At 44.2% G+C, this 13255-nt stretch overlaps 1 protein-coding gene across 1 annotated transcript in view; it reads left to right on the top strand.

The window, feature by feature from the left end:
* The window catches only part of pkp4 (plakophilin 4), a 328075-nt gene that overhangs the window by 198845 nt on the left and 115975 nt on the right, over positions 1 to 13255 (top strand). The window contains 1 exon segment of the mRNA XM_072474888.1: positions 4150 to 4366. Within this exon segment, the coding sequence (XP_072330989.1) occupies positions 4150 to 4366 (217 nt within the window).

Genomic DNA, 13255 nt, shown 5'->3' with positions numbered 1-13255 from the left:
ATGCACAGTAGTGTAGAAGATATGGTAAATAGCTAGTGAGCTAGTGGCCTGAATGAAAAATCAATGGAATGTGAATTCTATTTACACATAGCCTGTCTAAATCTCCATGAAACCTCTTTGCAGGGCAGAACAGTAGCACAGTGGTTAGCACAATTGCTTCACAGCTCCAGGGACCCAGGTTTGATTCCCAGCTTGGGCCACTGTCTGTGCGGAGTCTGCACGTTCTCTCTCTGTCTGCGTGGGTTTCCTCCGGGTGCTCTGGTTTCCTTCCACAGTCCAAAGATGTGCGGGTTAGGTGGGTTGGCCATGCTAAATTGCCCTTCGTGTCCAAAACAAGGTTGGGTGGGGTTACGGAGATAGGGTGGAGACCTGGGCTTGAGTCGGGTGCTCTTGCCAAGGGCCGGTGCAGACTCGATGAGCCGAATGTAAATTCTATGATATCTCGGAAATTGAAAAGCTGGTATCAGTAAAAGGGATTAAATGTAATATTTGCAAGTTTGCTGATGACAAAACGAGGTGAGAATGTGAATTGCGAAGAGGATACAAAGAGGCTTCATTTTATTTTATAAATTTAGAGTACCCAATTAATTTTTCCAATTAAGGGCCAATCCACCTACCCTGCACATCTTTGGGTTGTGAAGGTGAAACCCACGCCAACACTGGGAGAATGTGCAAACTCCACACAGACAGGAACTCAGGGCCAGGATCGATCCTGGGACCTCGGTGTCGTGAGGCAGCAGTGCTAGCCACTGTGCTGCCTTGCAAAGAGGCTTCATGGAGATTTAGACAGGCTATGTAAATGTGCAAGAACAAGCGGATGGAATATAAAGTGGAAAAATGTGAAGTTATCCACTTTGTTAGGAAGAACAGAAATGCAGAGTATTTATTGAAAGGTAAAATATTGATGTCCAAAAGTAACTTTGTCCATGAGTCATCAAGAGCTAACATGAAGTGCAGCAAGCTATTTTAGTACAGGAGTAAAGATGCAATTGTATAAACCTTGGTGAGACCCTAACCACAGTATTGTTGAGTTTTGGTCTCCTTACCTAAGGATATACGTGCCATAGATCAGTGTTGTTCAAACCTCTTTTCTCAGGACCCATTTTTGCCAACTGGTGGACCAATGGGACACATACCGGCTGGCCTTCTCACTCTGAATGCTTTTTCCATTTATATACAAAGCTTTTAGGCTTGTCTTTTTTGACATTTTTAATCATCCTAACTTCTCTTTGTACAGTAGCTCTATTTGCCTCTTGTCCTTGACTACCCTGTTCACCGAAGGGGCTGGTTTAGCACAGTGTGCTAAATCACTGGTTTGTAATGCAGAACACAGCCAACAGCGCGGGCTCAATTCCCGTACCAGCCTCCCCGAACAGGCGCCGGAATGTGACGACTAGGAGCTTTTCACAGTAACTTCATTTGAAGCCTACTTGTGACAATAAGCAATTTTCATTTCATTTCATTTTGGGGCTGGTTTAGCACAGGGCTAAATCGCTGGCTTTGAAAGCAGACCAAGGCAGGCCAGCAGCCCGGTTCAATTTCCATACCAGCCTCCCCGAACAGGCGCCGCAATGTGGCGACTAGAGGCTTTTCACAGTAACTTCATTTGAAGCCTACTTGTGACAATAAGCAATTTTCATTTCATTTTTGCATTTTGCTGTTCTTTCTTTTATTACTGTCCTTGTTTCTCTTAGCCTTGTTACTCTGCCTCGGTTATCAATCCCCTACCATTCTAGTGGGATGTTGGAAATATTGAACTTTTCCCACAAACTGTTAAAGTGGGGTTAATGAGAAATTTTCAAACTGAAACTGATCAGCTTTTGCTTAGTAAGTGTTTTCAGGATTATAAAACTGAGGTGAGTAGATGGAGTTAAAATACAGACCAGTCATGATCCCATTAAATGATAGAGCAGACATGAGGAAGAATAGTTTATTTCTGTTCCTATATTCTAATCGTCCTAATTGAACACGTTTTCAAATTCACGCCCAATCTGTACATGTTGCCTATTAAAGCTAATTCCTTCACACCTTCATAAAGAAAAACTATCTGGAGGGAGCTGAAATTCTGTGTCGTCCTTTTGTTGAGACCATTATTAACTCATTAATGACAGTCTTTGATCCTGAACTAGAATTCTACACTCAACCCAGCTCCCAGTAAATGTTGAGAATAATTAAGGTATCCAATCTGATCTGCAATTCCTGGATAAATATCAGTCAGTGCTCCGGATGATAACCCCACAGCTGGCATGTCTTCAGCACAGCGCCATGAGATCACGTACGACAGAATGAGATGGTGGACTTGTGGTTGGATCCCATCCCAAAATCTTGTCACAATTATTTCTCAAATTAAGCAATCGGTTGCACGAAAACACAGCAGTTAAAATTCCTCCTTGACCATGAGGAAAGCAAGGGAGGCATTTACGAAACAAAATCCTTCAACTAAGACTTTACCTTAAGTTCTCTCGAGGTCTGAGTGGGGAGATCTTATGACAGGAAACAAGGACCTGGAAATCCGGCGCTGAGACCTGACACACACACACAGCGACACTTCTGACCCGCACTTTGAAAAACCCTGCCATTGATAAGTCATTGCAATTCTCTACCCAAGAGGGCCGTGCAAGCTCAATCATTCAGTATATTCAAGACCGAGATCAATGGATTTCTAAATAGAAGCCCAAGTAAGCCACTCTATTGCATGAATTATCACCACCCTCTTCTTGGAACAACTGTGGATATACAGTAAATGCTTATCTTGCCATTAATGCCCAATTAATCCCAAGAATTAATTGGAGAAGTTATATTTATTTATTTTCAATTAAAATGGGACATTCGTCTGGGGTTAATCTCACGAAAATAGAGCCAAGATGTGAACAAGTCTTTACGAAAGGGAACAGAATTTGAGAGAAACACAGTGGTTAGCATTGTTGCTTCACAGCACCAGGGACCCGTGTTCAATTCCCAGTTCGGTCACTATCTGTGCATAGTCTGCTCGTTAACTGGAATCTTGACCGGGAATAGCTGCAGGTCATGTGAGATTAACATTTCTCTGGAATAGAACCCAGAGGAAAATGATTATTCCCACACATAATTTTAGCTGAATTTCTGTGCTGCACAGCAGATGATGATGAGTAAACTATTAAATTTAACAAATTTATAGACCTATCCAAGATTGAGGACAGATGGGATGGTTACTGGGAAATAATCAAACAAGGGATTAAAAGATAATTTTTTTAAACTTATTTTCTTATGGGACGTGGGCGTTGCTGGCAAGACCAGCATTTGCTGAAAATGCCCAATTGCCCTTGATTTGAGTGGTTTGCTAGGCCATTTCAGAGGGCATTTAACAGTTGAACATTGGTGTGGGTCTGGAGTAGCGTGCAGGGAAGACCAGGTAAAGATAGCGGGTTTGCTTTCCTAAAAGGGAGATTAGTGAACCAGATTAGTTTTTACAACCACTGTTTAATGGTCGCTATTAGTGAGACTAGCTTTCAGTTCCAGATTTGGTAGGATATGGTAGGATTTGAATCCAATCCTCCAAAGCATTAGTCTGGGCCCCTCAGTTAGTAGTCCAATGACATTACCACTACACCACCGCCTCCCTTCCTTTAATGCGGTTGAATCTACAATTGTGTTGTAAACACAGTAACAATGGGATTTAGTCCGCACTTTTTTTTTAACTCATTCATGGGATGTGGGCTTTGCTGGCCAGGCCAGCATTTATTGTCCATCCCTAATTGCCCTTCAACAGTGTGGCTTACTAAGACATTTAAGAGGCAACAACATGGATAATGTATGATAGGGGGAGGTGTGCAGAATGACTGCTTTCGTGTATGTTGATGAATGAAACTTGTAACCGTTAGAAGTCACAATGTTATGAAATCTGTGTATCAATATGCATAAAAGTATACTCTATTGGTTTCTAAGCACGTAATGACATAAGGTGGGATTCTCCTTCTATGTGTGATGGTCATAATTTTTAATCTGTTTCTATTAAATTCACCCTGATCAATTTGTTCAGGATAAATGAGCCAATATTGTTGCTTGGATCTATTATAGAAAATGTGCTTAAAAATCATTGTTACAACATTTTAGATTTATATCCGCAAGATTAGTACAGTTTTGAGATTAACAATTTTTTTACATTTTTAGCCATTGGAAACCTGCAGAGATCAGCCAGTCAGCGCAGCACCATGACTTACCAAAGAAATAACTTTGCTCTAAATTCATTGGGTAATTACAGTGATCCATTCAGAGCAGTTCAATACCGACCATCTGAATCTAATTATTCCAGACTTCATTATACCATTCCAGCTGATGAAGCTACAACAAGGTCTCCATCGATTGACAGCATTCAGAAGGATCCAAGGTGAGTATCATTAGGGTTGGCTTGTAGAACTGTGTTGTAGGACACTGTTTACCTTATTAACTGAAGCTGCTTTTATGTTGGTTTTGTTGTAGTAAACTATAGCCAATGAACAAGAAGATTGATTAGTAAATCCAACTTCTCTATCCTCCCACTAAATCTGATATAAATTCTGCACATCTCAAAAGATAAATTGAAGATGAGGCAGCTCATCCATTAAATATATCTCACTTCTGATGAAACAAGGAGTAAGGCTTGGGCACAATTTTGTGAAGTTTGGTGAGTGCAAGAGTTCAGTGTAATGGGGAAGGAGGTGCTCTTCTACTGTTTTCAGCCTCCAGTAATTTGGTGAGTTTTCTTCCTTTGTATCCAAGCTAGGGGAGTGAAAATCGACTTGTAAGCCGGTGCACAGTTGAGTATCCACGATAGAGGACAATGTGTAAATAGCTGCATAATTGAAAACCTAAAGTTTTAAATAACCCTTAACTGCCTATAGGAGAACACGGCAAGGATCTAATTGGTGATTAAAAGTATATAATTGGAGGGCGGCATGTGACGCAGTGGTTAGCACTGGGACTGGGGCGCTGAGGACCCGGGCTCAAATCCCGGCCCTGGGTCACTGCCCGTGTGGAGTTTGCACAATCTCCCCATGTCAGCGTGGGTTTCACCCCCACAACCCAAAGATGTGCTGGTTACGTGGATTGGCCACGCTAAATTGCCCCTCAATTGGGGGAAAAAAAATAATTGGCTACTCCAAACAGTATACAATTTTACATTCTACAGTAAGGTTAAGGCGTGGCAGGACAGCCTGGCCATGTGGGACATCCCTCCTGTGGTATGTGGGAAGTTGGGTTCCCATCAACTGACCTTGATGAACATGTCTGCAGGAAATGTCATCTGCTGCTGAAACATGAGCTCCGGGTTTCCGAGTTTGAGCAGCTGGAGTCACTGGCACATCTGTGAGGATGAAGATTACATGGTTAGCATGTTTAGGGACGTGGCTAACACCATAGGTTAGAAGCACGCAGACAGAGAGTGGGTGGCCACCAGAATGTCTAGATAGTGCAGGAGTCTTCTAAATCTGTCTCACTCACAAACTGGTTGTCATTTTTGGACACAGATGAGTGGTTCCTCAGAGGTATGTAGCAAGAGCCTAGTTTGGGACACCACTGGTGGCTCAGCAGCACAGGTGGGAAGGAAGAAGAACGGAAGAGAAATAGTGCTAGGGGATTTGATAGGAGACCAGACAGGCGATTCTGTGGCCGTAGATGTGACTCCAGGGTGGCGTGTGTTGTCTCACTGGTGCCAGGGTCAAGGATGTCACAGAGTGGCTGTGGGACATTCTTAAGGGGGAGTGTGAACAGCCAGAGGTAGTGGCCCACATTGGTACAAATGGTAGAAAGACGGATTAGGTCTTGAGACTTGATTTTAAGGAGCTAGATAAGACAGTTGAAAAACAGGACCTCCGCAGGAGAAACCTCCAAATTACCCCTAGTGCCACACGCTAGCGAGCATGGAATTCTGTTTTTTTAATTTTAATTTTAGACTACCCAATTCATTTTTTCTAATTAAGGGGCAATTTAGCTTGGCCGTTCCACCTGGCTAGCACATTTTTGGGTTGTGGGAGCGAAACCCACGCAAACACAGGGAGAATGTGCCAGAGCCGGGATCGAACCTGGGACCTCAGCCCGTGAGGCCGCAGTGCGAACCCACTGCGCCACCGTGCTGCCTTGCGAGCATGGAATTCTGAGGGTGGAGTTGATGAATATGTGGTTGGCGCAATGGTGCAGGAGGGAAGGTTTCAAAATCCTCGGGCATTGGGATTGATTTTGGTGGGCGGTGGGGGTTGTCAGATCCTGTATAAGATGAACAGTTTGCACCTCAATTAGGCCAGGTCTGATGACCTTGCAGGAGGTTTGCTAGTACTGTTGGGCAGGGTATAAATTAGTTTGGCGGGGGGGTGGGAACCTGAGGGTTGATTCAGATGGGGTGAAATCAGAAATGGCAGGCACAAAATTAATGAGCGAGTCTGGAAGACAAAGGGAGATTAAAGAATGAAAAAGAAGAGTTTAGCAGTGCTCAAGGGATTGCATACTTCAATGCAATGAGTATGGCAAATAAAACAGATGAGGGCACAGATAGAAATGTAGCAGTATGATATCCTAGCTATTGCAGAAACGACTTAAAAAGGAACAAGAATGGCAACTCGACTTTCATGGTTAAAGTTTTCAAATGAGAAAGCGAGGAGACTAAAATAGAGGGGGTGATCGCAATTTTGGTTAGAAAAGTAATTACAACTGTGAGGAGGGATGATATGTTGAAAGGGCCATCAATTGAGACTGTGTGGAATGAGCTTGGTAGCAAGAAAGTCATGCTACTGGGACTGCACTCAAGACCTCCTAACAGTCAAAGGGAGACCAAAAAGCATAAATGCAGGCAAATCTCTGAGAAGTGGGACGGCACGGTGGCACAGTTGTTAGCACTACTGCCTCACAGCGCCAGGGACCCGGGTTCAATTCCGGCCTCTGGTAACTGTCTCTGTAGAGTTTGCACTTTCTCCCCGTGTCTACATGTGTTTTCTCCGGGTACTCCGGTTTCCTCCCACAGTCCAAAGATGTGCAGGTTAGGTGGATTGGGATTGGCCATGGTAAATTGTCCCTTAGTGCTCAAAGATTAGGTGGAGTTACTGGTTTATTGGAGAGTGGGCCTAGGTAGGGTACTCTTAGTCGGTGCAAATCTGATGGGCAGAATGGCCTCCTTCTGCACTGTAGTATTCTATGATTCCATGAAGTGCAAAATCAATAGGGCAATAACAAAAGGGGAATTTTAACTAAAATGAATTGAACATAGAACATTACGGCGCAGTACAGGCCCTTCGGCCCTCGATGTTGCGCCGACCTGTGAAACCACTCTAAAGCCCATCTACACTATTCCCTTATCGGCCATATGTCTATCCAATGACCATTTGAATGCCCTTAGTGTTGGCGAGTCCACTCCTGTTGCAGGCAGGGCATTCCACGCTCTTACTACTCTCGGAGTAAAGAACTCTCGGGATGCAAGAATAAGGGAAGTTAACATGTGGCTGAAAGAGTGGTGTGGGAAAGAGGGGTTCCTTTTCATGGGACACTGGCATCAGTTTTGGGACAGGGGGGACCTATACCGTTGGGATGGTCTCCACCTGAACCGAGCTGGGACCAGTGTTGTGGCGAAAAGAGTAAATAGGGTGGTCAATAGGACTTTAAACTAGAGATTGGGGGGGAAGGGAAAGTCACGGAACCAAGAGGTGAAGTAATCAGTGGGAAGCGTAGCTGCTTAGGAATACATAAAAGCACGAAAAGACAGAACTCAGGCGAGGTTACGATAGTCCCCATCCCACAAAATATGACAGTGTATGGAAAGGCTCAGTAAACCAAGGTCCACCACACTAAGAAAACGAAAAGGGACGGTCAATAGAGAATTAAAGATGCTATATTTAAATGCGCGCAGTGTACGGAACAAGGTAGATGAGCTTGTGGCCCAGATTGTGACTGGCAGGTATGATGTGGTAGGCATCACAAATACGTGGTTGCAGGGGGTTCAGGACTGGCATTTAAACATCCAGGGATTCACAACCTATCGAAAAGACAGGGAGGTGGGCAGAGGGGGTGGGGTTGCCTTGTTAATTAGGAATTAAATTAAATCAATAGCACTAAACGACATCGGGTCGGATGATGTGGAGTCTGTGTGGGTAGAGTTGAGGAACCACAAAGGCAAAAAAACCATAATGGGAGTTATGTACAGGTCTCCTAACAGTGGTCAGGACCGGGGGCACAAAATGCACCACAAAATAGAAAGTGCATGTCAGAAAGGCAAGGTGACAGTGATCATGGGGGACTGCAATATGCAGGTGGACTGGGTAAATAATGCTGCCAGTGGACCCAAGGAAAGGGAATTCATTGAATGTTTACAGGAGGGCTTTTTGGAACAGCTTGTGATGGAGCCCATGAGGGGACAGGCCATTCTGGACTTAGTGTTATGTAATGAGCCAGACTTGATTAAAGATCTTAAAGTAAGGGAACACTTAGGAGGATGTGATCATAATATGGTAGAATTCAATCTCCAATTTGAAAGAAAGAAGGTAGAATCAGATGTAAAGGTGTTACAGTTAAATAAAGGTAAGGGAGGAACTGACGAAAATCGACTGGGAGCAGAGCCTAGTGGGAAAGACAGTAAAACAGCAATGGCAGGAGTTTCTGGGAATAATTGAGGACACAGTACAGAGGTTCATCCCAAAGAAAAGTAAGGTTATCAGAGGGGGGATTAGGCAGCCATGGCTGACAAAGGAATTTAGGGAATGCATCAAAGCAAAAGAGAAAGCCGATAATATGGCAAAGAGTAGTGGGAAGTCAGAAGATTGGGAAGGTTACAAAAACAAACAGAAGATAACAGAGAAATAAGGAAAGAGAGGATCAAATATGAAGGTAGGCTAGCCAGTAACATTAGGAATGATAGTAAAAATTTATTTAAATACATTAAAAACAAACGGGAGGCAAAAGTAGACATTGGGCCGCTCCTAAATGACGCTGGTAATCTAGTGATGGGAGACAAGGACTTAGCTGAGGAACTAAATAAGTACTTTGCGTCAGTCTTCACAGTAGAAGACATGAGTAATATCCCAACAATTCCAGAGAGTCAGGGGGCAGAGTTGAATATGGTAGCCATCACAAAGGAGAAAATGCTAGAGAAACTAAGAGGTCTAAAAATTGATAAATCTCCGGGCCCAGATGGGCTACATCCTAGAGTTCTAAAGGAGATAGCTGAAGAAATAGTGGAGGCATTAGTTATGATCTTTCAAAAGTCACTGGAGTCAGGGAAAGTCCCAGAGGATTGGAAAATCGCTGTTGTATCCCCCCTGTTCAAGAAGGGAACAAGGAAAAAGATGGAAAATTATAGGCCAATTAGCCTAACCTCGGTTGTTGGCAGGATTCTAGAATCCATTGCTAAGGATGAGATTTCTAAATTCTTGGAAGTGCAGGGTTGGATTAGGACAAGTCAGCATGGATTTAGTAAGGGGAGGTCGTGCCTGACAAACCTGTTAGAGTTCTTTGAAGAGATAACAAATAGGTTAGACCAAGGAGAGCCAATGGATGTTATCTATCTTGACTTCCAAAAGTCCTTTGATAAGGTGCCTCACGGGAGACTGCTGAGTAAAATAAGGGCCCATGGTATTCGAGGCAAGATACTAACATGGATTGACGATTGGCTGGCAGGCAGAAGGCAGAGAGTTGGGATAAAAGGTTATTTTTCAGAATGGCAACCGGTGACGAGTGGTGTCCCGCAGGGTTCAGTGTTGGGGCCACAGCTGTTCTCTTTATATATTAACGATCTAGATGACGGGACTGGGGGCATTCTGGCTAAGTTTGCCGATGATACAAAGATAGGTGGAGGGGCAGGTAGTATGGAGGAGGTGGGGAGGCTGCAGAAAGATTTAGACAGTTTAGGAGAGTGGTCCAAGAAATGGCTGATGAAATTCAACGTGGGCAAGTGCGAGGTCTTGCACTTTGGAGAAAAAAGAATAGAGGCATGGACTATTTTCTAAACGGTGACAAAATTCATAACGCTGAAGTGCAAAGGGACTTGGGAGTCCTAGTCCAGGATTCTCTAAAGGTAAACGTGCAGGTTGAGTCCGTAATTAAGAAAGCAAATGCAATGTTGTCATTTATCTCAAGAGGCTTGGAATATAAAAGCAGGGATGTACTTCTGAAGCTTTATAAAGCATTAGTTAGGCCCCATTTAGAACAGTGTGAGCAATTTTGGGCTGGACACCGCAGGAAGGACATACTGGCACTGGAGCGGGTCCAGCGGAGATTCACACGGCTGATCCCAGGAATGGTAGGCCTAACATACGATGAACGTCTGAGGATCCTGGGATTATATTCATTGGAGTTTAGGAGGTTGAGGGGAGATCTAATAGAAACTTACAAGATCATGAATGGCTTAGATAGGGTGGACGTAGGGAAGTTGTTTCCATTAGCAGGGGAGACTAGGACCCGGGGGCACAGCCTTAGACTAAAAGGGAGTCACTTTAGAACAGAGATGAGGAGAAATTTCTTCAGTCAGAGAGTGGTGGGTCTGTGGAATTCATTGCCACAGAGGGCGGTGGAGGCCGGGACGTGGAGTGTCTTTAAGACAGAAGTTGATGAAGTCTTGATTTCTCGAGGAATTAAGGGCTATGGAGAGAGAGCGGGTAAATGGAGTTGAAATCAGCCATGATTGAATGGTGGAGTGGACTCGATGGGCCGAATGGCCTTACCTCCGCTCCTATGTCTTATGGTCTAACCTACCTCTGACATTGAGGGAACAAAATTCTTACGGTGCGTTCAGGAGAACATTTTTGGACCAGTATGGAGTAAGTCCCAAGAGAGGGTGCCGTTTTATGTAATGCAGCTGGGAGGGGCAGAAGTGGGGAGCATTTTTGTGGCAGTGATCATAATTCAGTTAGTTTAAGCATAATTGTGGAAAAAGGCTAAGATAAAACGGGTGAATTTCTAATTTGGGGTTCAGCCAATTTTATTTGCTGAGAAGTGATATAGCAAAAGTGGATTGCAATTTGAAGGTAAATCAGTGCCAGAGCAGTGGGAAATAGTCAAAGAGATTCAGAGTAACCATGGTCCCATAAAAAAGGGTGAGGCGGCCAAATACAGAGGCCCTGGATGTCAAGGAGCTTACAGGGCAAGCGTGGGCGGGATTTACTGACCAACTCACTATGTTTTTCGGCAGCGGAGGTAGCCCGCCAGCGTGATTTACTGACCCCACCGTTGTCAATGGGATTTCTTGGTGTCTACACACCTCATCGCCAGGTAACCCATGCGCCAGCGTGGGTCCAGAATATCCTGTCAGCATGAATAGCCAGAGCAGCACGATAGCACAAGTGGATAGCACTGTGGCTTCACAGCGCCAGGGTTCCCAGGTTTGATTACCCGCTGGGTCACTGTCTGTGCGGAGTCTGCGCGTTCTCCCCGTGTCTGCGTGGGTTTCCTTCGGGTGCTCCGGTTTCCTGCCACAGTCCAAAGACGTGCAGGTTAGGTGGATTGGCCATGATAAATTGCCCTTAGTGACCAAAAAGGTTAGGAGGGGTTATTGGGTTACGGGGATAGGGTGGAAGTGAGGGCTTAAGTGGGTCGGTGCAGACTCGATGGGCTGAATGGCCTCCTTCTGCACTGTATATTCTATGTTCTAGATCGCGCTTCTTGTATCTGACACCAAGACTCAATACTACAGAGAGCCGAGAGTAGTATAGTATAGTAAAAGAAATTATGAAAGTAAAGAGATGGTATGAAAGAATTTCACGGTGAACCCAAAGGTGTTTTATCAATACATTAAGAGTAAGATGATCACTAAACAAAGAGTATGACCCATAAAAGATCCATGTGTGGAGATAGAAGATATGGTGTATTTCTTAATGTTAGTTAATGAATACTACAAAAGAGGGAGACGATGTAGACATTGTAGTTGAGAAGGAGGAGTGTGAAGAAGTATTAAGGGGATTTGCCTCCTTGAAGGTGAATAAATCAACAGGGACGGAAGAAATGTGTTAAAAGAAGCCAGGGAGGAAGTAGCAGAAAGCCTGACCATCATTTTGCAATCCCCACTGGATACAGGTGTGTTGCCAGAGGATTGGAGATCTGCTAATGTTGCACCTTTGTTTAAAAATAATTCCAGGCCCGAGTCTCATTTCCGTAGTGGAACATAGGAACAGGAGTAGGCCATTCAGTCCCTCGAGCCTGTCCTGCCATTTAATGCGATCATGACTAATCTGTGGTCTAACTCCTTGTGCCTGCCCCTGCCTTTGGCCCATATCCCTTAACATCTTTGCTTCACAAAAATCTTATCTCCGATAAAAATTTAACAACTAATTTAGCTTCCACTGCTGTTTGTGAGAGTTTCAAACCTCTGCCGCCCTTTGAGTGAAGAAGTGGGCAAATGAGTGAAGAAGTGGACAAATTATTGGAATCCATTCTGAGGGGCAGGATGAACTGTCACTTAGAAAGGCACAGATTAATCAAAGACAGTCCACATGGATTTATTAAGGGGAGGTCGTGTTTGACTAAATTTTTAAAAAAAAGTTATAAACTTAGAGTACCCAATTCATTTATTTCTAATTCGGGGCAATTTAGCGTGGCCAATCCACCTACCCTGCACATCTTTGGTTGTGGGGCGAAACCCACACACGCACGTGGAGAATGTGCAAACTCAACACGGGCAGTGACCCAGAGTCGGGATCGAACCTGGGACCTCGGTGCTAACCACTGCGCCGCCATGCTGTCCTGTGTTTGACTAACTTGATTGTATTTTGAGGCAGGAACGAGGAGAATTGATGAGGGTCGTGCAGTTGATGTCTGCAAGAATTTTACTAAGGCTTTTGACAAGTCCCACATGGCAGACTGGTTTTAAAAAACAAAGTTCATGGGATCTAGGGGGATTTAGCAAGCTGGATACAAAATTTGCCCAGTGGCAGGAAACAAAGGCTCATTGTTGACCGGTGTTTTTCTGACTCAAAGGCTTTTCCAATGGTGTTCTGCAAGGCTCAGTACAAAGTACCCTGGACTTTGGTGTATATATTAATGATTTGGATGTATGTGTAGGTGGAAAGAGTTTGCTGATGACACAAAGATGGGCTGCATGGTGAAGAGGATAGCTGTAGTCTGCAGGAAGATATCAATGCAGTGGTCAGATGGGCAGAAAGGTGGCAATGGAATTCAACCTAGAAAAGTGTGAGGTAATGCATTCAGGGAGCTCAAACATGGCAAAGGAATACACGGTAAATGGAAGAATACTGAGAGATGTAGAGTAAGTGAGGAACTTTGGAGTGAATGTCCATAGATTCTTGAAGGTAACAGGACAGGTTGATGA

This window comes from Scyliorhinus torazame, chromosome 2, assembly GCF_047496885.1.
Source record: "Scyliorhinus torazame isolate Kashiwa2021f chromosome 2, sScyTor2.1, whole genome shotgun sequence".
In the NCBI taxonomy this organism is placed as follows: domain Eukaryota; kingdom Metazoa; phylum Chordata; class Chondrichthyes; order Carcharhiniformes; family Scyliorhinidae; genus Scyliorhinus; species Scyliorhinus torazame.
The sequence above is the reverse complement of the archived record's forward strand: the minus strand, read 5'-3'. Positions and strand labels throughout refer to the sequence as shown.